Below are 22,550 nucleotides of genomic sequence, written 5' to 3' on the forward strand. Positions count from 1 at the left end.
TAATGATAGTCGCACAGAGAGAGAGAGAGGCAGAGACACAGGCAGAGGGAGAAGCAGGCTCCATGCACCGGGAGCCCGACGTGGGATTCAATCCCGGGTCTCCAGGATCGCGCCCTGCGCCAAAGGCAGGCGCTAAACCGCTGCGCCACCCAGGGATCCCTGAGACTTCTATTTTTTTGAAAGGGAAGAAACGTTTATCTGAAGTATATCAATCCCTTTCACTTTGTTTTTCTCTTGTTCAAGAAATTTTTAAAATTTCATACTTTTGAAAATAGCTTATTACTTCTATTTACTTTTTTCTCTTCATTTATTAACCTTATATAATAAAGTTGGTGCCCAAAATAATATTCATTAATCTTAGCAACTAATGTTTATGAAGTGTTTACTATCTTCCAAGTAACAGCATAAGCATTTTAAATGGGTTATCTCATTAAATTATCACAGCAATCTTATAAATAGGTACTATTTTTATCTTCCTTTATTTAGATAAAGAAATTGAGGCCCAATAATGGTTTTTCTTGGTTGGTGCAGATTTGGATGGATTTTCCTCCTTTTTGGTTTTTCTATATTGCTTATATATTTTATAATGGGTATGTATCTTTTTTTATAAAAATGTAAAAACATTCTAAAAGCACATTTTTAAGTAAATAACTGAAGATTCTCTGGGACTTAGTCTTGAGCCTTTTTTTCTTTCTATTCTGCACTCCTTCTCTATACTATGTCATCAACCCCCATAGCTGTGAATACCATCCACAGGCAAATGGCTTGCAAATCTACAATCATACCTCAGAGATATTGTGGGTTCAGTTCCAGATCACTGCAATAAAGTGAAAGTCAAATAAAGTCAATGAAATGAAGTTCTTGGTTTTCCAGGGTATATACAAATTATGTATACACTATGCTATAGTCTATTAAGTGTGAAATAGCATTGTGTCTAAATGTATGTACCTTAATTAAAAAATACTTTATTTCTAAAAAATGTTAACCATCATCTGAACTTTCAATGAGTCATAATCACTTATCAAAGATCACCATAAAAAAATATAATCTTGAAAAGTTTGAAATAGGGCAGCCCCAGTGGCCCAGCAGTTTAGCGCTGCCTTCAGCCCTGGGTGTGATCCTGGAGACCCAAGATTGAGTCCCACGTCGGGCTCCCTGCATGGAGCCTTCTTCTCCCTCTACCTATGTCTCTGCCTCTCTCTCTCCCTCTCTCTATGTCTCTCATGAATAAATAAATAAAACCTTTTTTTAAAAAATAAAAAAGTTTGAAGTATTACGAGAATTACCAAAGTGTGACACAGAGATACAAAGTAAGCAAATGCTATTGGAAAAAAATGGCACCAACAGACTTGGTCAATGCAGGGTTGCCACAAAACTTCAATTTGTAAAACATGCAGTATCTGTGAAACTCAGTAAAGCAAAGCACAATGAAATGAAGTATGCCTATATATTTCCATTCCAGAGTCTGTCTTCTGAGCTCCAAACACATATGCCCAACTGCAAACTCGACATCTTTTGTATGCTTCATACACACCTCAAATTCAACATGTCCAAAACCACATTCACTATCCCCAAATGGTCCTCCGATGTTTCCTGACCCCAGTGAATGACACCTCACTCCACCCAAATGCACAAATCAAAAATACATGAATCATTTTTATTCTTCCTTTTTTCTCACCCTGTATGTCCAATATATCACCATGTATAAAATATATCCCAAATCTGTCCACCATCTCTATTATCACTTCTTTAGTCTAGGCCAACATCATCTCTTGCAATTGCCTCCTGATAAACATTTTAAAATTCTTGCTTCCTTACAATTCATTCTACTCATAGCAGTCAGAGAGATGCTAATAAATGAAAAAGGAATTTTATATCTCCCTTGCTTAAATCCTTCAATGAAGTCCCATTGCTCTTTGAATAAATTTCACTCTTACTATAGTCCTTGTGGCAGAAAATGAGTTTTTACACAGTATGTTTCCTCATTCTATAAGAAAACCAGCATTTTGTTATGGGTAGTAATCGGCTGAATTAAAAACGAAACCTCCCCAGACTCCATTATAGCTAGAGTTGGCCATCCAACCCAATTCTAGCCAATAAGCTAAGCAGACATCTACAAGATAGGGCTTCTAAGAAAACTATTTTCATGATGGAAAGAGATTCAATTGATGGAAGAGATTCAATTGTCCTTTGTTTTTTGCATTCTCTCCTTTGTCCTGACTGGGAGTGAAACAATCATCTTTGAAGCAAGAAGATGGAAGCCATGCTCAAAGGATCACAAAACAAAGATATGGAAGCTTGGGTCCTAGAACTTGCACAAGCCCTGGACTGTTGACACTGAGGCTGTTATGTCAGAAAAATAAATCTCTTATTTTGTTAAGCCACCATATCTTGATTTCTTTTATGTGCAGCCAAAAACAGTCCTAATAGACACAATCTTGTATGGTATTGTCCTTGTCTATCTCTTCATGCTTATCTCAAATAACTTTCCTCCTCATTCACTGTTTTATAGCCACACTGACTTTCTTTTTACTCTTCAAATACAGGATCTCTTCTGCTTCAGGGTATTTGCATGTGCTGTTCCCTCTGCCTGGAATAATCTTTTCCTCACTCTTCATCAGCTAACTTCTACTCATTATTCAGGTCTGAGCTTTAGAGACATCTCAGCTTGGACTTCCCTGACACCCCCAATTCAAATTAGATGATTCCATAGCAACCTGAACTTTTCTTTCTTAGCAAGTTCATAACATATTTTTTTTATTTATAGGATTTTTTCCTTTTAGTTTAACTTCTGTCTCTCCAGCTACACTTTGAGTTCTGTAATGTCGGGGACTGTGTTTGTCTTGTCTAAATATATGTCCAGCCCCTATAACAGTGCCTAGCACATATAGGACACTGAATAAACAATGCTAATAAATGAACAATTTACTTAAATTCCATATGCTTTGTGCCATTTTCCCTGCTCTCATTAATTAACTGCCTCTCATCCTTCCATGTGTGGTATATTGCTTTGACCTTTATTTTAATTAAATACTTTTAACAAATAAGGCATGGTTTTTACAGATCTCAAAGCCTGTTCAGGAGAAAAACAAGTACAAATGAACTATAATGCGGTATAAGAAATGCAAGATTTAAAGTATGAGTAAGACAAAAAAAAAGAACAAGGAAGGGAAATCCAAGCAAAGAGTCTGATATGTGTAAATGCCCCATAGCGTGAAAAAGTGGGGAATGCTCAGTATCAATAAAGGTAAAGTACAAGGAAGGCATTGGGGGCATAGTGTAACATTGTGGAGTGGGACACAGTAAACATAGTTTCTCAATGAGACTACTCTCATGACTTTCTTTTTTTTTTTTCCTAAGCTTGATTAAATAATTGTAAAACAAATAGAACCTGACCTATACTTCATAAATTACATAATCAATTTCATGTATAACTATGCCTGCAACAGTCTGAAAATTATTTTTCTTTGAGACATTAGGATGTGGATGAAGTCACATGTACATGTTTCATCCCCCTGTCTATCTGACTCCCAGTTGGCTCCATCTTTATGAAAGAAATTGTTCAAAATCAAGCTTGGAGAGGTAAGCAGACTCCAGACCATGAAATACCTGTGATGTTACTATAAGTAGCTTTGATTTTATAGGCAATGAATAGACATGAAAGGATTTTAAACAGGGAAAAGATTATCCTCAGATTTGCATTTTAGAAAGATCACCTTGAGGCAATGGATTGGAGGCAAAAAAAAAAAACAGTAAGAATTCTAATGCAACAGTAAAAGTAATTGTTAAAACCTCAACTAAAGCAGAGGCAATTGAGGATGGAGAGAATAGAATTAGAGAGATAATTCAGAGATAAAACTGATGGGATTTAATAATTAATTAGGCACGGGGGGGGGGGGGGGGAACAAGAACAAAAAAAATAGGGATCTTCTGGAGATTTCTATTCTAAAGACTAACCATTGTGTCATTTAATGACGGAGATAATACAGAAAGAAAAGTATGTTTGGAAGGGGAGATAATTAATTCAATTTGAGACATGTACTATTAGAGAGGCCTATGAAATATCCAATAAAGAGATTAGGGTAGATAGACACATGGGTCTAGAGACCTAAGAGAATAGCCTGGATTAGAGATATGGATTTGAGACCCCTCAAAGATAAAAACTAAGTTTTAATGGTCAACGTAAAGAGGAAAGAATGGCTTTGAAGGATGTAAGAATTTAGAATACATAAGATTTCGTAACTGATTAGATCAAGGGAATGTGAAAAAGGGAAGGGAGACAAACCTCAGTTTCCTGGTTTTGGAGCTTCAGTGGGTTCCACTATTATGGGCTGAATTGTGCCCTCCACCTTACCAAACTCAGATGTTGAAGCACTAATACTCATTATCTTATAATGTAACTATATTTGAAGATAAGGCTTTTAAGGAGGTGATTAAGGAAAAATAAGGTCATATGAATGAGCCCTAGTCCAATAACACTCTTGTCTTAATAAGAAGAAATTAGGAAATAGACATGCATAGAGAGTGGCATCTGGGTGGCTCAGTCAGTTAAGCAGCTAGCTGCCTTCGGCTCAGCTCATGATCCCAGGGTCCTAGGATGGAGCCATACATCAGGCTCCCTGCTCAGTGGGGAGCCTGCTTCTTCCTCTCCTTCTGCCTGCTGCTCCCCCTGCTTGTGCTCTCTCTCTGTCAAATAAATAAATGAATAAATAAATAAATAAACAAATAATCTTTTTTAAAGAAGACATGAAGACCTGCATAGAGAGAGAATGCCCTGTGAGCTTGAAGAAGGCCATCTAAAAAGCAAGGAGAGAGGTCTCAGCAAGGTGCTAACACCTTGATCTTGGACTTCCAGCCTCTAGAGCTGTGAGAATATAAATTTCTGTTGTTTATGCCACCCAGTCTGTGGTACTTTGTTATGTCAGCTCTAGAAAACTAATATAACCACCAACCAAGATTAAAAATATGGGGAAAGAGTAGGTTGGGAAAAGGGAGTTTCAAAAGAAAAGTTTTATGTGGGACATGTTGGGTTTCAGGTTTCTTTTTTTTTAAGATTTTATTTATTTATAGAGATAAAGAGTGAGCACAAGCAGGGGAGAGGGAGAAGCAGACCCTGCTGGGCAAGGGGCCCAATGAGGGGTTTGATCCCAGTACCCTGGAGTCATGGCCTGAGGTAAAGGCAGATACTCAACTGGCTGAGGCACTCAGGTGCCCAAGTTTGAGGTTTCTGAGGCATATCTTGGTAGAGGTATTCAAATGGCTTTGAAATTCAGGAGATAGAAAGAAAGCAGTTACAAATACAGATTTAAAAATCATTGATATGCAGCTGACACTTTAAACTATAGGAGTGGGTGAGATCATCTAAGAAGAGTATATAGAGTTAGAAGATCATCAAGGATAGAACCATAAGGAATGTCAGCATTAAGAAACAGGCTGAGGAAGAGAATTTAAAAAGGAAAATAATCAGAGAGATAAGATGAAGAGAGAGAGAAAACTTATCATTAATCTTTTAATCCTATTTTTTTAAAGATTTTATTTATTTATTCATGAAAGACACACACACACACACACACACACACACACACACAGAGGCAGAGACACAGGCAGAGGGAGAAGCAGGCTCCATGCAAGGAGCCGATGGGGGACTGGATCCCGGGACTCCAGGATCACGCCCTGGGCTGAAGGCGGCACTAAACCGCTGAGCCACCTGGGCTGCCCTTTTGATACTATTTTTAATTATAATTAGTTGAGTACATATTGATCTCAGTCCTCAAAGGGCTTTATCATAACAGAGGAGACAGTACCTTACTCATTTCTGAATCTCTGACACCAAGTACAGTGCCTGACATTTAATATTCCTGCAAAAAATATTTGTTAAAATAAATGGGATTGAAATCAGGGCTTCATTCCTTTTTTGTTTTGTTTGCTTATTTCTGGAGTGTGCAGCATGTGTTGCCACTGATATTTTAAGTTCATGGTGAAAAATCATTTCAATGTGTCCTAGGCTTGGTCCCCTTCCAAACCAACCCCCAGGACAATAGTTTTCATTATAACCTTCTGTCTTTGCCATTCTGGATGGAATTCTTTGTACAGAAGTTATATACATATATGGGTATATCTATGTAACAAATCGCAGCACAGGAGCCCCCTGGGCTCCCTCAGGCTCTGGAATGACATATTTGAGCCATATAAATTCAGCTTCTCCTCTGGCATCTGTTAGCTGACTCACTTGCAACTCCACCTCAGCAGTGATCTCTCAGTCATCTCAAAGTAGGAAAAGAGTACTGTGTGCTGAGAGAGCATGGCAAAGAATCCTCCAGAGAACTGTGAGGACTGTCACATTCTAAATGTAAGTTGATTCATATTTTTCCCTTTTGAGCATACGCATGGTTTCATGGATTTATTGTATTGCAATGTGAACATTAGAAAGTGAAATCAAAGGTGATTTTGAATTATGGCTTGCTATTTTAAGAGCTATTGTGTATTGTTTTATTCTCTCTGTTCTTTGCTTAGGCAGAAGCTTTTAAATCCAAAAAGATATGTAAATCACTTAAGATTTGTGGACTGGTGTTTGGTATCCTGGCTCTAACTCTAATTGTCCTGTTTTGGGGGGGCAAGCACTTCTGGCCGGAGACACCCAAAAAAGTAAGTAAATGCACGTTATTATCTAATGCTTCTGTTTTCAGTTTGATTGAATTTAGTGCTTTACATGTATATTGCTCTGAAAATGAAAATCATTAAGTCCCTTTTGCATATATTTTCTGGTAGTATGAAAAACTGAATCAATATTTTGCTTTCTTTTATTTGCCTAATTATTTTGGTAAGGGAAAAAATATATTTTCTGTATTTTAGTTAGTAATGATAGGAGTCGAATTACCCACTCTTTTATAATGATTGGCTTTAAGAAGTTAAGACTCCTCCTGGAAGCAAAATTTTTACTGTAAGAAAAAATACTTTTCATCTTTCTTTCAATTATTTGGGCAGAAACTGATGGAAAAGTAATTATACCACCACATGAGAAGAAATCACCAGAAATGGTAGCAAAGGATTTTCAGGGATTATGTTTCTGACTTAATGCATCTGCTCTGAGGTCAGACAGCAAACTTCTTTTCAGAAGAAGCAATTCTTATATCTGACTTCACATGTTTTTATGACTTAAAAATACTAGAGCTTTTCAGCTCCTCACCAGCCACAATCGTCACTGACCCACTGAGATTATAATACCACAAGGTTGATTAATCACAGGTCATTAATCACAGGTATCTCAGAAAGCTTCTAATATTAGGATCATTTGGTATACCTGGCTGGCCACTGTAGTTGATATTAGTGTACCTTAATGTTATTATTACTCCCAGACTCACACACAACTGGCAAGGTTAGATGTGACCCAAAGAAAATCGTAGTTCCTTCATGCTCACAATTTCTATTTAAGAGAGAAGTAATAAATATGCAAGCTACAAGGTGTGCAGATGGTTTTCTGTCTTTGCCACATTTTTTTTCTCTGCGTGTAGGTTGTTGTTACTTTTGCTATTAATTGGTTACCATGAGATGCTCATTTCTATTCGATAACAGATGTAGGAAAGAGAAAGGCGTATATCCAGGAGGGAGAATGAGAGACAAGAAGAAAATGGGTTGGCATGGACTACTGGGAGCCAAAGGAGTGATAGGAGCAGAGAGGAAAGAATATGGATTGATGAAAAAGGAGAGGCAGGGGAGAGAAAATAGAAAATTAACTGGACAAGTGTCCAAAAGAAAACAGAAGTAAGACATAGTTACCCTTGGATTCTTCACCTCTATTGCTATATCCACTTTCATTTAGTCCCAGAGGCTATCTTAGCAAGTTTAAATAGGAAGGAGAGGGATTCCTGAGGGGTGGCTTAGCGGGTTCAGCGCCTGCCTTTGGCCCAGAGCATGATCCCGGGGTCCTGGGATTGAGTCCTGTGTCAGGCTCCCTGCAGGGAGCCTGCTTCTCTCTCTGCCTATGTCTCTGCCTCTCTCTCTGTGTCTCTCATGAACAAATAAATAAAAATCTTTAAAAAAAAATAAATAGGAAGGAAAATGAAAAAGCAGAGCAACCCATCTTGATTATTTTCCTATTTATTTACACCTTGTTCCAGAAAGGATTTCAAGCATCAACTAACGCCTATAGCCGTTTCTCTCTCTCTCTCTCTCTCTCTCTCTCTCTCTCCTTATCTCTTGCATTGTGCCTTGTTTCTTAACTACTTTCTGTTCACATATCTTTCTAGAGAAGCCACCTATAGTCAAGCTATCACAGTGGGCAAAGAAATAGAGATCAGGAAGGAAACAGCAAATGAATAAAAGTGCCAAAATGCATTCCAGTCCAATTCTGTTACCACTTAGCTAATTCCCTAGGTGCTGTTTTGTCCCACAAATTGAATATTAGATCCTTTTGACAATTATAGGTGAGTTAAAGGACAATAAACCCTTTTGTTCTCCATGGCCATAATGTACTTAACTTAATAGCTAGCCCTTTGACCACCTGTACAAGCCTAACTAAACATGGGGCCAGATGCCCTTTCTTGTTTTATTGTAGCTGTTGGTACTGCAAATGCTATTTTGAAAGAGTTTATGTGTTTTTCTAAACTTCCTGTGTTATTTGCCTTGGTATAACTATAAATGACTAAGTAAGACCTTGCTTTTATCTTGCAAGGTGCCACACTCTTTAACAGGGCCCATGATTCCCTCTGCTTCCATATTATATCATCTTTACATCTCACTTCAGTTCTCTTTTTAATGCATTAGAAGGAAAAATCCTGTGATTCCTCAAACAAAAAGTAAAACCTTGTCAGCGAATGCATAGAAGAGGTGGGGTATGCTACCAAATAAAGTTGACCAAGAATCAAGTCTGCCATGAAGTAATTCATCATGGGATGTGCTTTTCAGGAAAGGATTCTGAGAAATGAACAAAATTATCATGAAGCAATCTGGTAAAAGACAATAGCTGTCTCCTAGGTCAACTTTTCCCACCGTGAACAAAGGTTATTTATTCTCCATTCCAATGGGGAGTTGTAATTTATTGTCTTTGATATTTAAGTCCTGGCCTTCACCACAAGACCAGGCTGGGTCCATTGCAAACTAAGGAACAAGGTGGAGATGTGAATGCTTCACTCAGTCTACCACTACCTTCAATTTCCATACAGATCCCAAGAGACCATCTATTTTTCCAATGACTAAGACTGCCAATAAGCCTGTCTCAGAGCTGACTTATGAATCCTAGGAAGAGAAAAGTAGTCAGATTAGTCTTGGAAGAAAATTTGCAAAGGAAAAGAATCCAGGCATCTTGCACAAATTAAAGACTTCCCTTAAGAGTATGGCCTAGCAACAAATAACAGCAGATTAAAATCCAGGTTCTTCTGGACTTTCCTTTATTAGCCTATGGGATCTGTGGGGACCATTGGGCCCTTGGTGGACAGAATTGTTGATGTGGTTGTGCTTATGGATGGAGTGATTTGTCTGCTCTCTTGGGGCTTCCTTCAAGCTTTTAATGTTTGTTCCTCTAGCTTTCATCATAGCTCCTTTTCATTCTGGTTTTTTGTTGGACATTAGTTTATAGTGAACAGTATTTACTTAACATCTCGCATCTGGTGTTGACATCTCCATGCCAGTAAGTCGTTCCTCTCCTTCCATTACCTCCCACCTTGGTGTGTACAAAAGATGGAGATTCTTGAGCCCAAAGTGGGAATAAGCCATGAGAGATTCCCTCTCCTCACCTCAGGTATGAGGACACATGCATGTATGCATATGCACATGCATACACACTCATACACACATTCAAAAAGAGAAATCCATCAAAATGAAGAGAAACACGAGGAATTATCTCTGAGGGAGCTGCTGCCATCCCTTAAAGGCTACAGACCTCTAACCCACAACCACATATAGGAACCACTTGAGCTGAATGAAAGCCAGACCGTCAAACTCTGTATTCGGTTTTCTCAATCCAGCAGAAGGGACCTATTTGGTCCCAGAGATTTTGAGAGTGCATCACAATGAGGCTCCACCTCCAGGCAATGACTGCTCAGGGATTTTTTTTAAAAAAAGATTTTATTTATTTATTCATGAGAGACACAGAGAGAGAGAGAGGAAGAGACAGAGGCAGAGGGAGAAGCAGGCTCCATGCAGGGATCTCGACGCAGGACTGGATTCAGGGACTCCAGGATCACGCCCTGAGCTGAAGGTGGCGCTAAACCACTGAGCCACCCGGGGCTGCCCTGCTCAGGGATTTTTGAAGCCAATTCCCTAGAGAAACATTCTTCCTCAAACCTCCCTTCATTACACATTTAACTTGAAACAATTAAAAGCCGACTCTCCAGCTAATTAATCCAACATGGAGAAAATAAGTCATAAAAATACCTGCCTTTAAAACAATTTATAGATGCAGCACAGACCTTGTAACCTATCCTCTCTAATCCTTTGAAGAATGAGGCAGAAGGATGATAAATTAAATAAATGAAATTCTGTCCTTCCTGCCATATCCAGGAATTGCCTGGTGACGTTAGTGCTCTTTAGAAACCATAATTCCTAGGGCCCACACAACAATCAACAAATTACTGGGGCATCCTCATAGCTCCTATATACTACCAGGATGAGAAGTGGTAGGGATAGGTGGGCATCCTTCTACCCTTCCCACCAATTCAACTCAATAATCATTAAAATAGCCTCACCCAGGATTGCAAGCCCCAAATCATTATGGACTGAAAATCCTTTGCTTGGAAAAAATACTTTCTTGCTAAATCTCGATATAGCTTTCTTGTGTCTATTTCTCTAATGCTAACATTGGTCAGAGATCCACTTTCTTCTTCTATTCCTCTTCTAGGCACATAATTTTTTTAAATGAAATGTGTGAACCTTATTTGAATCCTGATTGGAACAAATCAATTATTAAATAAATTTTTTAAAAGACTTTATTTATTCATGAGAGACACAGAAAGAGAGAGGCAGAGACACAGGCAGAGGGAGAAGCAGGCTCCATGCAGAGAGCCTGACGTGGGACTTGATCCCAGGCCTCGAGGATCAGGCCCTGGGTTGAAGGAGGCGCTAAATCGCTGAGCCACCCAGGCTGCCCTAGGCACATAATTGATACAACTCTCCTTCCTGGGTTCCCTGGGCTTTCCTACACAGCAGTTTGGTGGGTAAAATGTGGATCTGGAGAAATATTCATACCCTCAAGGAAAAAGAGTTGTAGCTGAAATCTCTTTAGCAGAGGGACTGAGCTTCACCAGATGTTGCCACATCAGCATTTTTAAAAAGAAGATTTATCTTCATTTTATTTTCCTCCCAAACCATTGCAGGAGCAAAGTCCACCCTTATACAGACAGCAACTCTCACTGGACCAGCTCTTGCTCTGGCCTATCAAGAGGCAGCACCAATTATGTATACCAGGACTCTGGCTACTGTGGGCACATTCTTATTAAGGCCCTTCATTCTCCTAAGGCAGCATTTGCTGAGCAACTTACATGTCACCAGCAAGGAAAATAAAGCTCTCTTTTAGAGGCTGAGAGTGGGATTGGGGCTTTGTAGGGAAAGCAGCCCAGGTGATCAACAGGTACTAGCAGTCTGATCATCAACCTAAGAGGTGTCAGCCCAAATCGAAGCAGAACTAATTTTGTTAACTATTCAATATTGGACCTGGCAAGAAGTGGGAGTTAAAAATGGGAACTGAACCTCCAGAGAAATTTGATGACTTGCCCAAGGTCAAACAGCTTTTAAGTGGCAGAGTTGAGGCTAGGACTAGAACCTGGTCTAAGGATTCTTTCTATTATTCTTAACGTTGCATTTAAGAACACGGGGTGGCAGGGATAGTGGGTATGGGAAAACTTCCCAGCCAGCTTGAGTCTGTTGATGAAAGAAATGTTTTTTCTTGTTGAAAAAGAATGTCTGTGCTGCTTATGCCAATTTTTTTCAGGGCTGAGAACTGGTGATTGAAGATGCAGAAGTCCAACTTTGCATAAGAAACAATCTGTCTGCTCTGTGTTGGTAAAGAAATACCCAGAGGCCCTTTAATTCCCACAGGCTAGGTTGATAATAAAATGGTACAATGCATTCTCTTCCCTTCTGTCCAGCCTAACACCTGCCAGCCAGCTATTCTGAGCATGTATTTACCTTTGGAGAGTGTACCTCATAAACAGTAAAGGATGAAGATGGAGAGAAGAGCAGCTAGGTTAATCACAGGCTTCAGGAAGCAAACCTAAGCTAAATGTCCTCAAACTCCTTTTAGGAAAGGCTAAAAGGTATTTTCCCCCAAAACAGATACATCACACTGAGGTCTGAGGCAACATTACTTTTTATAAAAAGCTTTCTTTTTTAATCTCAGAGATTGCCACAAATTGAGGCAAAAAAAAAAAAAAACAGGGAAAATTGTGAAAGCGGGATGTTAAGGCTCATTTGCTACCTGAATGGAGGATTCAACTGGATTAAGGAAAGAATTTCTGGGCAGGGAAGAGAAATGATTTTGGTTTTATTCCATGTTTTCTCAGTGTGGTCTTCTTACATCTCTCACTGCCTCAACTTAACCATATATTCACTTCTGAGTCATATTCCACTCCATAGGTTTCCCTATCTCATTCCAGTGTTCTGGTCCCTAGTTAAGACAAGCCCTATGTGTGGGTTAAATAGGAACCTATTTGAGTGATGCAGGAAGAATGCCCTTGCCTCCAAAATATCTCTTATTCCTGATGTCATTGTGCTTAAAACCCATCACTAGTAATTCATTCTTTGAGTTAATTATTGCACTCATTTTTTTAAGCGACCAACACCCATCACTATCATCTTAGTATGAAATCATTTGTCAAATTGATTTCTTCTTGGACATAAAGGAGCACCATGAGATTCCTACATGTCTAGACAGTAGACAGAGGGATAGAGAGAGATGAAAAGAAGGGGAAAGACTAGGAGGGTACAAAGTGAATAGGATATGAAAAGAACAAGGTTCCCTAGAAACACCAATGATTAACTTTCCCTATTTGCCAATTTGACAGAAGTGTACTCCTTCTCACACCCTGTCCTTGCTCTGTCCTTCTTGAAGTAAAGCTGAGTTAGGGAACAGTGTGAGATAAGCTACTGAGAGTCCAGTCATACCTCTCTCAGGCCAGTTATCCTATCTCTTCTTTAGTTTGTTCCTGGAAAGGACAGTTTAAACCCTTTATTCCTTCATCACCAGAAAGACCCTCAGCCCCTGAGCCAATGAGCTTAATAGACAGAAAAGTATTTCTGGGGCCAAAGGCATGAGCTCAGTCTTCATATGGGCCAGTGGAGCTTGCATAGCAATTATCCAGGCAATATACTCCACAGGGACCTGGGCGAGACAGTATGTCTGGATTTGCTCAAACCCATCCCCAAACAGTCCAAAGTGGGCCACCGGCATCATCTTCCTAGACAAGGACAGTCTGTTCCTAAAGGACACCTTTGATAGTAGAATTCCATCTGGGTGAATATATACCTTTCCACCCCCACCGCCCATCCAGAATTGACACATATGTGAAGTCATTCTCATCTCACCCCATTGAGTAGCCTATCACTGCTAAAAATAAGCCAATAACCTGGGTTAGTGAATACAATCAGAATGGACTCCTTTTCCCCTAACAAAACAAAAACCCAAACAAAACAAAACAGAAAACCTCTTTGAAGGAATGTTGAAAGTAATCAAGATCTGCTGAGCTTGGCAGTTTCCAATAGTTTTCATCTAGCAAGGTGTCCAAGTGAAGTGCATTGCCAACAGTGCAGGAAAACTCATTCCATAGAAGTACACTGAAATTCTAAATGTCATCGGTATGGTTCCATAGTCTTCTACCAATGATTGAAAATACAGCCTGTACTTTTTCTTTTGCACAGGTAGGCAGCATTCCAACATCCCCTAGTCTCTAACCTTATTTTTCCATGCCATAATCCATCAGTGGTGCTACTGGTGAAACAAACACCCCACCCCACCCCCAATGACTAGTAGTGCTGACATTTGTCTCAACAATGGATAGTATTTCTAAAGAAATTCCTTCCTGTTAGATCTGACAAGACCGGATTTGAAGTAAATGCCTCTGTCCTCTACTTAGGCCAACTGAGAGTTCAATTTGTTGCCACAGGTAGAAGTTTCTCAAACTGGCTGCAGAGCTGGAATTGAGGACATATTTATAACTAGAAGCAAATAACAAGCTTAAAGGAATTTGTTTGCTGTCACAAACCAAGCGAGACTTCCTGAGTTAACTCTGTAGTTGCTGGAAGGTTGTAAATACCATTTTCCCTCCCCTTTTAAAGTATGGTCTCTTAAAAGACCTTGTCAATAGGGATCCCTGGGTGGTGCAGCGGTTTGGCGCCTGTCTTTGGCCCAGGGCGCGATCCTGGAGACCCGGGATCGAATCCTGCGTCGGGCTCCCGGTGCATGCAGCCTGCTTCTCCCTCTGCCTGTGTCTCTGCCTCTCTCTCTCTCTCTCTCTCTCTCTCTCTCTCTCTCTCTGTGTGACTATAATAAAAAAAAGAAAAAAAGACCTTGTCAATGTCCAAAATGTCTCTTTATGAAGATAAGATTTTGTCATTGGTGGGAAAAACTTATGTTACATACTTAATAATTGAGTACACTCAAATTGACTTAAGCACTGACCCTGTCTAAGACACTGCAGGTGTCTACAAAGAGGTAAATGACATTGTCTCTTCCTATTCAGCAGCTACATTGACTTTCCACATTTGAAGTAACATTGTTTCTACAAACCCTTCCAACTTGTTTCTCTACTTGAGCTGGGGAAAATTTGACCAGGTTAAACTAACATTCAGTCGCAGACATTGGCAGACATTAAGAACAATCCTGCCCAGTACCAGCTCTAAAAGCTTTCATCGGGAACCATATGATTAGAAATCAACCTTGGCTCTCTATATTACTTGTTTTAGGGGGATTTCAGTTTACCAAATTTTTTTCCTAAGGAAAAATGAATATGAAAAAACTTGATAGGGTGCTCTCTGGGTGGCTCAGCAGTTTAGACCCTGCCTTTGGCGCAGAGCATGATCCTGGAGTCCCGGGATCAGGTCCCATGTCGGGTTCCCTGCATGGAGCCTGTTTCTCCCTCTAACTGTGTCTCTGACTCTCTCTCTCTCTCTCTCTCTCTCTCTCTCTGTCTCTCTCTCTCTCTGTCTCTCATTAATAAATAAATAAAATCTTTTTTAAAAAAGTAATAAGACAGGGTTGTCCTCTCTGACCATGTTATAAAAAAAAGAAAAAAAACTTGATAGCATAAGGCATCCTAACAACAGGGATAAGACAGATTTCCACATGGCACCATCAGGTCGGGCTTGGTTTGTGACAGATAGTGAGTTACTTTAGATTTGTTATTTGCCTCTAGCTACAAATGTGTCATCAGTTATAGGTAATGGGCTTACTCCTAAACTGGGACACTTGATGAGACTGGTCTTCTTGGTCCTAAGAAAAAAATGTCACTTTTAGAGGGCTAGAGAGAGTCTAGAATTTTGCAGCAACCACTCAAGAATGACCTGATAAGAAGCCCTGCCTAGGCACTATTCTTGGAAGACACCATATAACTTAGTGCAGGGCACTTGACACAGTTGTTGAATTCTATATACAGGAGAACTTGAAGCCAACTGAATTAGGTTTGGAAAACAGAACTCAGGAATAAACTGAGTGGGTTTGATTAGCCCATAAAAGAGAAGGTCAGGGAAGGCAATAAATGATTCCTGGAGTTGAAAGGGGAGAGAGAAAGCAATTGAGGTCAGGGTAAGACTGTTACCTAATATTGGCCAAGGAGAATGGTCTTTAGATTCTAAAAAAGACAGACTCAAAATTATTGAGGTAATATTAAGGCCCTCCTTATCTAAGGATATAAAGAGCAATACCTAAGCATTTTAAGTGTGTTAAAATCTCTTTCTTAGCTCCAGTGAATTTCAAGAGGAGAGAGGGGTGAACACAGAGCACTTGAAAGGGAAGTGGTAGCTTAAGGCAGCCGCATCAGTTTTATGTGATCCCTCTGTTTAACATAAGGGGAAAATAATTTAGAGGCTGGTTTGAAAAATATCATTCGCTATTTTGTCAAGGCTGCCAAGAAAACTGTTGGAATTTTAGTGATTAGTTCAGCAACTTAGGCTGAATACAAAACACTGGCTCTGAAGGGATTCCCCATATCAGCTCCAGTGCCAAAATGCACCTCACTTTAATCTTGAGTCTCAAAGAAATCCCAATGGTAAACTGCTGAAATGGCACCTCACCACAAAAGCTCCAGAAAAAGAAGGTGCCCCAGATATTATTCAATTAAAGTGTCTTATGAAGGGACATACCGAGTATCTTAGCTTGGTTCCCTCTGTTCTTCCAGACATATGACATGGAGCACACTTTCTACAGCAATGGAGAGAAGAAGAAGATTTACATGGAAATTGATCCTGTGACCAGAACTGAAATATTCAGAAGTGGAAATGGCACTGATGAAACATTGGAAGTACATGACTTTAAAAATGTAAGTTGGGTATTCCACTCTGCAAGGATTCCCACTTAAAATATTAGAAAAATTGAGTCAAGTTATAAATAGTCTTTAGCCTCCACTTAATTTATAAAACAAAGCTTTCCTTTGAATTCAAATTTTGCCATCCTGAGGCCTTAACAGATCATGGAACTCTAACTTTGGCTATTTCAGGAAGGTTTTTTTTTTTTTTTTTGTCTGTTTATAGGGTTACACTGGCATCTACTTTGTAGGTCTTCAAAAATGCTTCATCAAAACTCAGATTAAAGTGATTCCTGAATTTTCTGAACCAGAGGAGGAAATAGATGAGGTATGTAAGAATATTAGTAGTGGTAGGAAAACTCTTAATTTATTGGGTGTTAATTATGTGCCAGATACTGTACTAAATGCTTTACTCTATTTGAGTCTCACAAGGACACTATAGGTAGGCACTATCATTATCCTCATTTTCCCATGAGGAAACTAGCTTCAAAACCAAGTGATGTGCCCAATTTCACAAAGTGAGGAGCAAGGTGGGATCTTGCACTCAGGACTTTCAAAAAACTAAATTTCATGCTGTTAGATGTAACACTATACTTTTTATACCTGGATATCTATTAACATTACGTACCTTTGCTTTCAAACCAAAGATTTCTAATAAGAGAGGTAAGCCAGAGGAACATAAACAATCCTGCTTAAAGATAAAGTCTTAAAAACAAAAGTCCCAAGGCCACCCGAAATCCTTGCCACTTTCATCACACTGTGCATTCACCTATTTTAAAGATTCCAGTTCATTCACCTGACCTAACGGAATAATCTGCATTTAGCCTCACTTGGAAAGGCAAAAGCAGAGAAGTGAGAATTACAGTGTAATACAAATTCTCTGAAAACAAACTGCCAGGCCAGGATAAGATAACCTAAGTTATCTTATTTAGTAATTGCTGGTGCAATTACTAAATGGCCCCCAAAAGCCTAGTGGGAGATGATGGATTGTGGCCTAAAACAGAGCCATCACCAAAGCCCTTGAGGCTCTTAATGTTTCCCTGATCTTCTGTCTGTAACTATAGTATGTTGCTATCAGTGAAGCAATAAGGGGAACCTTAGCTAAGGCTAGATTGTGGCAGCATATTCCCACTGTAGTCAGGAATAAACAAATATTTGTTTGGTTTGTTTGGTTTTTAGTGTTGAACTGGCAAATCTAAAATGAAATTATGGCAATGGCACAGTGGCCTTTCTATATACTGTAAAGACCTCTTTCTTCTGTCTCTCCCATTCTTTTTACTGTTTTCCTACATAGTACTTTCCATTTTAATTCTCACCTACCCATTTATCTTTTGCTTTTGCTTTTCTTATTGGGGGGGCGGGGGGTTGAGGTGAAATAGGAAGGACTTTATCCTTGCCTTTACCCAAGTCTCAGAGCTATCATTGGCTCCCCCAAACATGACACTGGTCTCCTTATGGCCAATTACAGACCCTTGTTACTAGAATTTCCAAGAAAAAGAAGCAGCTTTCCCAAAGATGATGCTGTGCTCTCGAGGCCTCTGGTAATGAAAAACTTTGGAAATTTTTTTTAAATAAGCATAAATTCAATGCATCTGAGGAACAGAACAACTTCTAGGGTATTAGGAATTACTGCAGGAGGCAAGGGTAAGATGAAAGGAGAATCGATAGGATTAAAAGGTACTATATGCTGCTTTTTACATAAAATAATGTAAACATTTGAATAGGTCCAGCCAGCAATGAAACTCTGAACTAAAACAACAGGATTTATTTTTCTTACAAAGATACAGGCAAAGGCCCATGAGGTCTCATTTTGACCCTAATTTATTCTTCAATTAATTTTGCCATATCTTTTAAAAAACATAAGTATTTATCTTGTGATAGTGAGATTACTTTATCTTCAAGAAAATCCTTTTATATATGTATGTATATTATACATATATATACATATATGTATATATACATATATATATTCAGGCTACAGATTTTTTTATGAAATAAGTTTGCAGTTCTGGATGACAAAACCCCTCTTATTCTGTACTTTTCACCACTGTATCTATGGTTTTCACATGCTAAACATGCAGAGCAGTTATATAAATAGCCCTGATTTTGCTAACAAAGCTAGTCAGCATATCAACCTCATTTTCTACAGTCCCTTCCAATGCATCCCAAGGTCTTTACAGACTCAAGGGCAAGGAAGCTAAGACTTGAGAGTTTTAAATAACTAGGGGAAAATTATACACAGCCATATTTCAAAGAACAAATAAAAACATAGAACCCATAAAGCTAGAAAGAAACAAAAAAGAAAAGTAAAAGCCTTATTAAGAGAAGGGGGAAATGTCAAGGCCCAAAAGATAAGTGAGTAAGAAATAGGTATACAAGATAACTACTTACAGTACAAGAAACTAAAGAGAAGGCCGTTCTTGATACTACAAGAAAGACTAAAGAAAAAAACCCTTCGAGATAAACTCTAAGCATCTAGAATGAAAGGAGTAAAATAGCGGTAAGGCCAGTGAAGTCAGAAGCTGGAGACTTGACTTTAAGACATCTTTTACTAAAACTACCCACCATTAACAAGCAAATCTTGTAAAACCCAAATATAAGGTTCAGTTGCTATTTAATTGATCTCACCAGCTTGGATTGTAAGAGTTTTCCAGCTTGAGATCAAATCCTATTTGTAATCTTAGCTGTAAACGTGGCAGGCACAACATCCATTTAAAAAGCAAAAACAAATGTAAATCACTCACGGTTCCAGAAGCTCAGTTAAAACATACATGGCCCAGTGGGAGGCCCAGAAAATGATGGATAGCCTTTCTAGCTGTAGCAGAAAAAACTGTTATGGTGAGCAGCCTTACTGTTAGACCCAAGAGACAGATCAGTTATTAACTCTCCCAATGGCACCTACTCTATGCACATAGTGAGCTAGTTCACTGGCAGCCCTGGGATTGGAATTGTTATTCAGACTCAAAAGAGTGTATTCCAGTATCCCATAACGTCTCACTCATCTTATTAACTTCTCTGCCTATCCCTACACTGAACTTACTTCTCTCAGAATGAAGAAATCACCACAACTTTTTTTGAACAGTCTGTGATTTGGGTCCCAGCAGAAAAGCCCATTGAAAATCGAGACTTTCTGAAAAATTCCAAAATTCTGGAAATTTGTGATAATGTGACCATGTATTGGATCAATCCCACTCTAATAGCAGGTATGGCCTCCTTCTTTCTTCTCCTCCTCTTTCTTCTACTCTTTCTAAGTTTAGTAAAAGGTTAATATTCCCATCATTTAGAGACTACATTTCTAGGAAAACAAATGATCAGCTTATATCTTCTTAGATCAAACTGTATATGCTGACTGCCAAGGGAAGAAGAAATTTTTCACAGCCAAGTTATAAATCAGATAAATTAATGCTGACAAGCTTTTAAATATCCCAGCAAATGTAATGCCACCCTAATGTGACTAGCGATAGCAAAAACTGATCTTTCTTTGCACATTTACATTTATTGCAGTCAGGATACCAAAGTATTGCTCAAACCACTGCGTACCCAAACCCAAGAACAGAAGAGAGAAGAGCCAAAACAATGTTCTGTTGTCTCAAGAATGATTCTGTGTGCAAATGGCAGCATTCTCTCTGGAAGATAGAACAGTCACTATAATACAAATTTCTCTGTGGCTGTTTTAGGAATCACTATGAAAGTAATTGAAGACTAAAGGTCTAGAGTTGAAGAGTCCAGCTGTAAGCTTCCAGTCAGCTCATAGAGGAGGCAAAGGCCTCTGGATGCCTTATTTTTCCCAGCTAACACAGACTTTGGCCTCTTTTATTCTGGACAGAATAGATTACTCTATTACTCAACAGAGGCCACTCTAACCAATGCAGGCATCTACTGGTACTCTTTGGCAGCTTAAAAAAAAAAAGTAACTAAATGCAATGTGATATTCTGGATTGGATGCTAGAACTTCTGCTTCAGTATTCTTTTTCTAAAAGACATTAGTGGAAATAATGATGAAATCTGAATAAAGTCTGTAGTTTACTTAATAGTATTGTATCAATACCAATTTCTTACTTTTCATAATTGTACCATGGTTATGTAAGATGCTACTGTTAGAGGAAACTACCTAAAGGTAGATAGGAACTCAGTACTATCTTTGCAACTCTACTGTAAATGTAAGATTATTTATAAATAGAAAGTTTTTTTAAAAGAATTTAAGACAGGAAAGAGAGGGGAGAAAGGGAGGAAGACAGAGGGCACCAAATCAAATCCAGCAACCAAAAAATATTTACCGAGCCCCCAGCATAAGTAAAATCTTTGGGAGAGATACCTAAGTCCACTGTCCTCATTTTTTTAAAAAAAGAATTTATTTATTTATTTATTTATTTAAGAGAGACAGCGAGTACTCATGCAGGAGCTAAGGGAGGGGCAGAGGGAAAGAAGAGAGAGAATCCCAAGCAGACTCCACACCCAGTGTGGAGCAGGGCTGGATCCCAAGATTCTGCGATCATAATCCCAGGGGGAACCAAGAGTCTAACACCCAACTGACTGAGCCACCCAGGCACCTACCCCCACCCCCACCTTGCTGTCCTCATTTTTAAAATTAGGATTCTAGTAAGGCAAAGCAGTAAGTGATGCCAAATGAGCAGGGAATAGGTCTGTGTACATGGGAATAGTCAGATTTGTTTTGGGAAATCTCTTTAAAATTATAGCTGAAGGAGTTCGGAAAAGTGGTTCGTGCTTGCCTAAATGATGGCAGTGAGAAGACACAATGAAAATCTCTATTCCCAACACCATAACTCCAAGCACTTCTTTCAGAAACCATTTGCAAAGCAGGGTGAATCACTACTTTGTGTTTATTGCCTTAGTTTCAGAGTTACAAGACTTTGAGGAAGATGGTGAAGATCTTCACTTTCCTACCAATGAAAAAAAAGGTATTGAACAAAACGAGCAGTGGGTGGTCCCCCAAGTGAAGATGGAAAAGACCCGCCACACCAGACAAGCAAGTGAGGAAGAACTTCCAATAAATGACTATGTAAGTTACGTTCATGTTACTCTTGTTAGAGGGATAGCAAAGAGCCCTCAAAAAACTCACCACCCCTTAGATCAAAGTCATTAAAAGGAGAAGGGTCGTTGTTTTAACAAAAAATATTTAAGAAACTTGGAATCCCTAGGCGGCTCATTTGTAATCAATTTTGATCAATCTTGATCAGACAGGAATTTAACTTCTCACCAGTCCCCAGCTCATGTAGTCTTATAGTCCTTCCCTGCTTGGTGGGCCTCTTCTTGGTGAACCTTCCCCTCCAACCCCAGTTTATTCTTCTTTCAGACTGAAAATGGACTAGAATTTGATCCCATGCTGGATGAGAGAGGTTATTGTTGTATTTACTGCCGTCGAGGCAACCGCTACTGCCGCCGCGTCTGTGAACCTTTACTAGGTTACTACCCGTATCCATACTGCTATCAAGGAGGGCGGGTTATCTGTCGTGTCATCATGCCTTGCAACTGGTGGGTAGCCCGCATGCTGGGGAGGGTCTAATGGCAAGTTTGAGCTCAAGTGCTTAAACTTCTGCAGCAAACATATAATAAATGCATGCTATTCAATGAATTTCTGCCTATGAGGCATTTGGTTCCTAGTAGCCAGTACTCCAGAATTACTTGTAGGTAATTCCTCTCTTCATGTTCTAATAAACTTCTACATCATCATCAAAGGCCTGATTGCTGCTGAACACACTGGGTAAGTGTTTGCTAAGAATATTTCCTGCAACTGAAATGGAGCAGATCTGTCTAACATGGACAGCAATGATGGAAACTTGTATCAGGTTTGGGGAGTGAGAAAGGGCAAAGCATAAGGATTTTCAAATACCATAGTTTACTATGCTGTATTGAGAAAGTGGAAATGAGGGGCTGATGATAAAATGTCCCCATAAATCATGCATAAAAATTTGTCCTTTTGTGCATAACCCCGAAGTTTAATTATCTGAGAGACATATTGTGGTCTTGCTCAAGCATCTGTTATGCTGCTGGGCAGGCAGTTAGTCACAGCAGGCCAGAACTAAAATATTCCAAGTGCTCAGACTCAGCAAAGGAGAAAGCTAACCTAGCAAAAAGGGTCCC

The 22,550-nt window shown here is 39.2% G+C and overlaps 1 protein-coding gene across 2 annotated transcripts; it reads left to right on the top strand.

The window, feature by feature from the left end:
• Window positions 1–6,230: 6,230 nt before the first annotated feature.
• TNMD (tenomodulin) lies at window positions 6,231–22,086 on the top strand. Of its 2 annotated transcripts, none has more exons than XM_041741814.1 (7): window positions 6,231–6,349; window positions 6,514–6,645; window positions 16,323–16,463; window positions 16,675–16,776; window positions 19,498–19,651; window positions 21,302–21,468; window positions 21,763–22,086. In XM_041741814.1, exons 1-7 carry the CDS (start codon window positions 6,302–6,304, stop codon window positions 21,970–21,972), a joined length of 954 nt encoding a protein of 317 aa, XP_041597748.1. In that variant the 5' UTR covers window positions 6,231–6,301; the 3' UTR covers window positions 21,973–22,086. The 2 variants fall into 2 exon arrangements, with proteins under 2 accessions (XP_041597748.1, XP_041597749.1); XM_041741815.1 differs by having other exon boundaries at window positions 19,531–19,651.
• The last annotated feature ends 464 nt before the right edge of the window (window positions 22,087–22,550 follow it).

The sequence above is a fragment of the Vulpes lagopus genome, chromosome X, assembly GCF_018345385.1.
Source record: "Vulpes lagopus strain Blue_001 chromosome X, ASM1834538v1, whole genome shotgun sequence".
NCBI lineage: Eukaryota > Metazoa > Chordata > Mammalia > Carnivora > Canidae > Vulpes > Vulpes lagopus.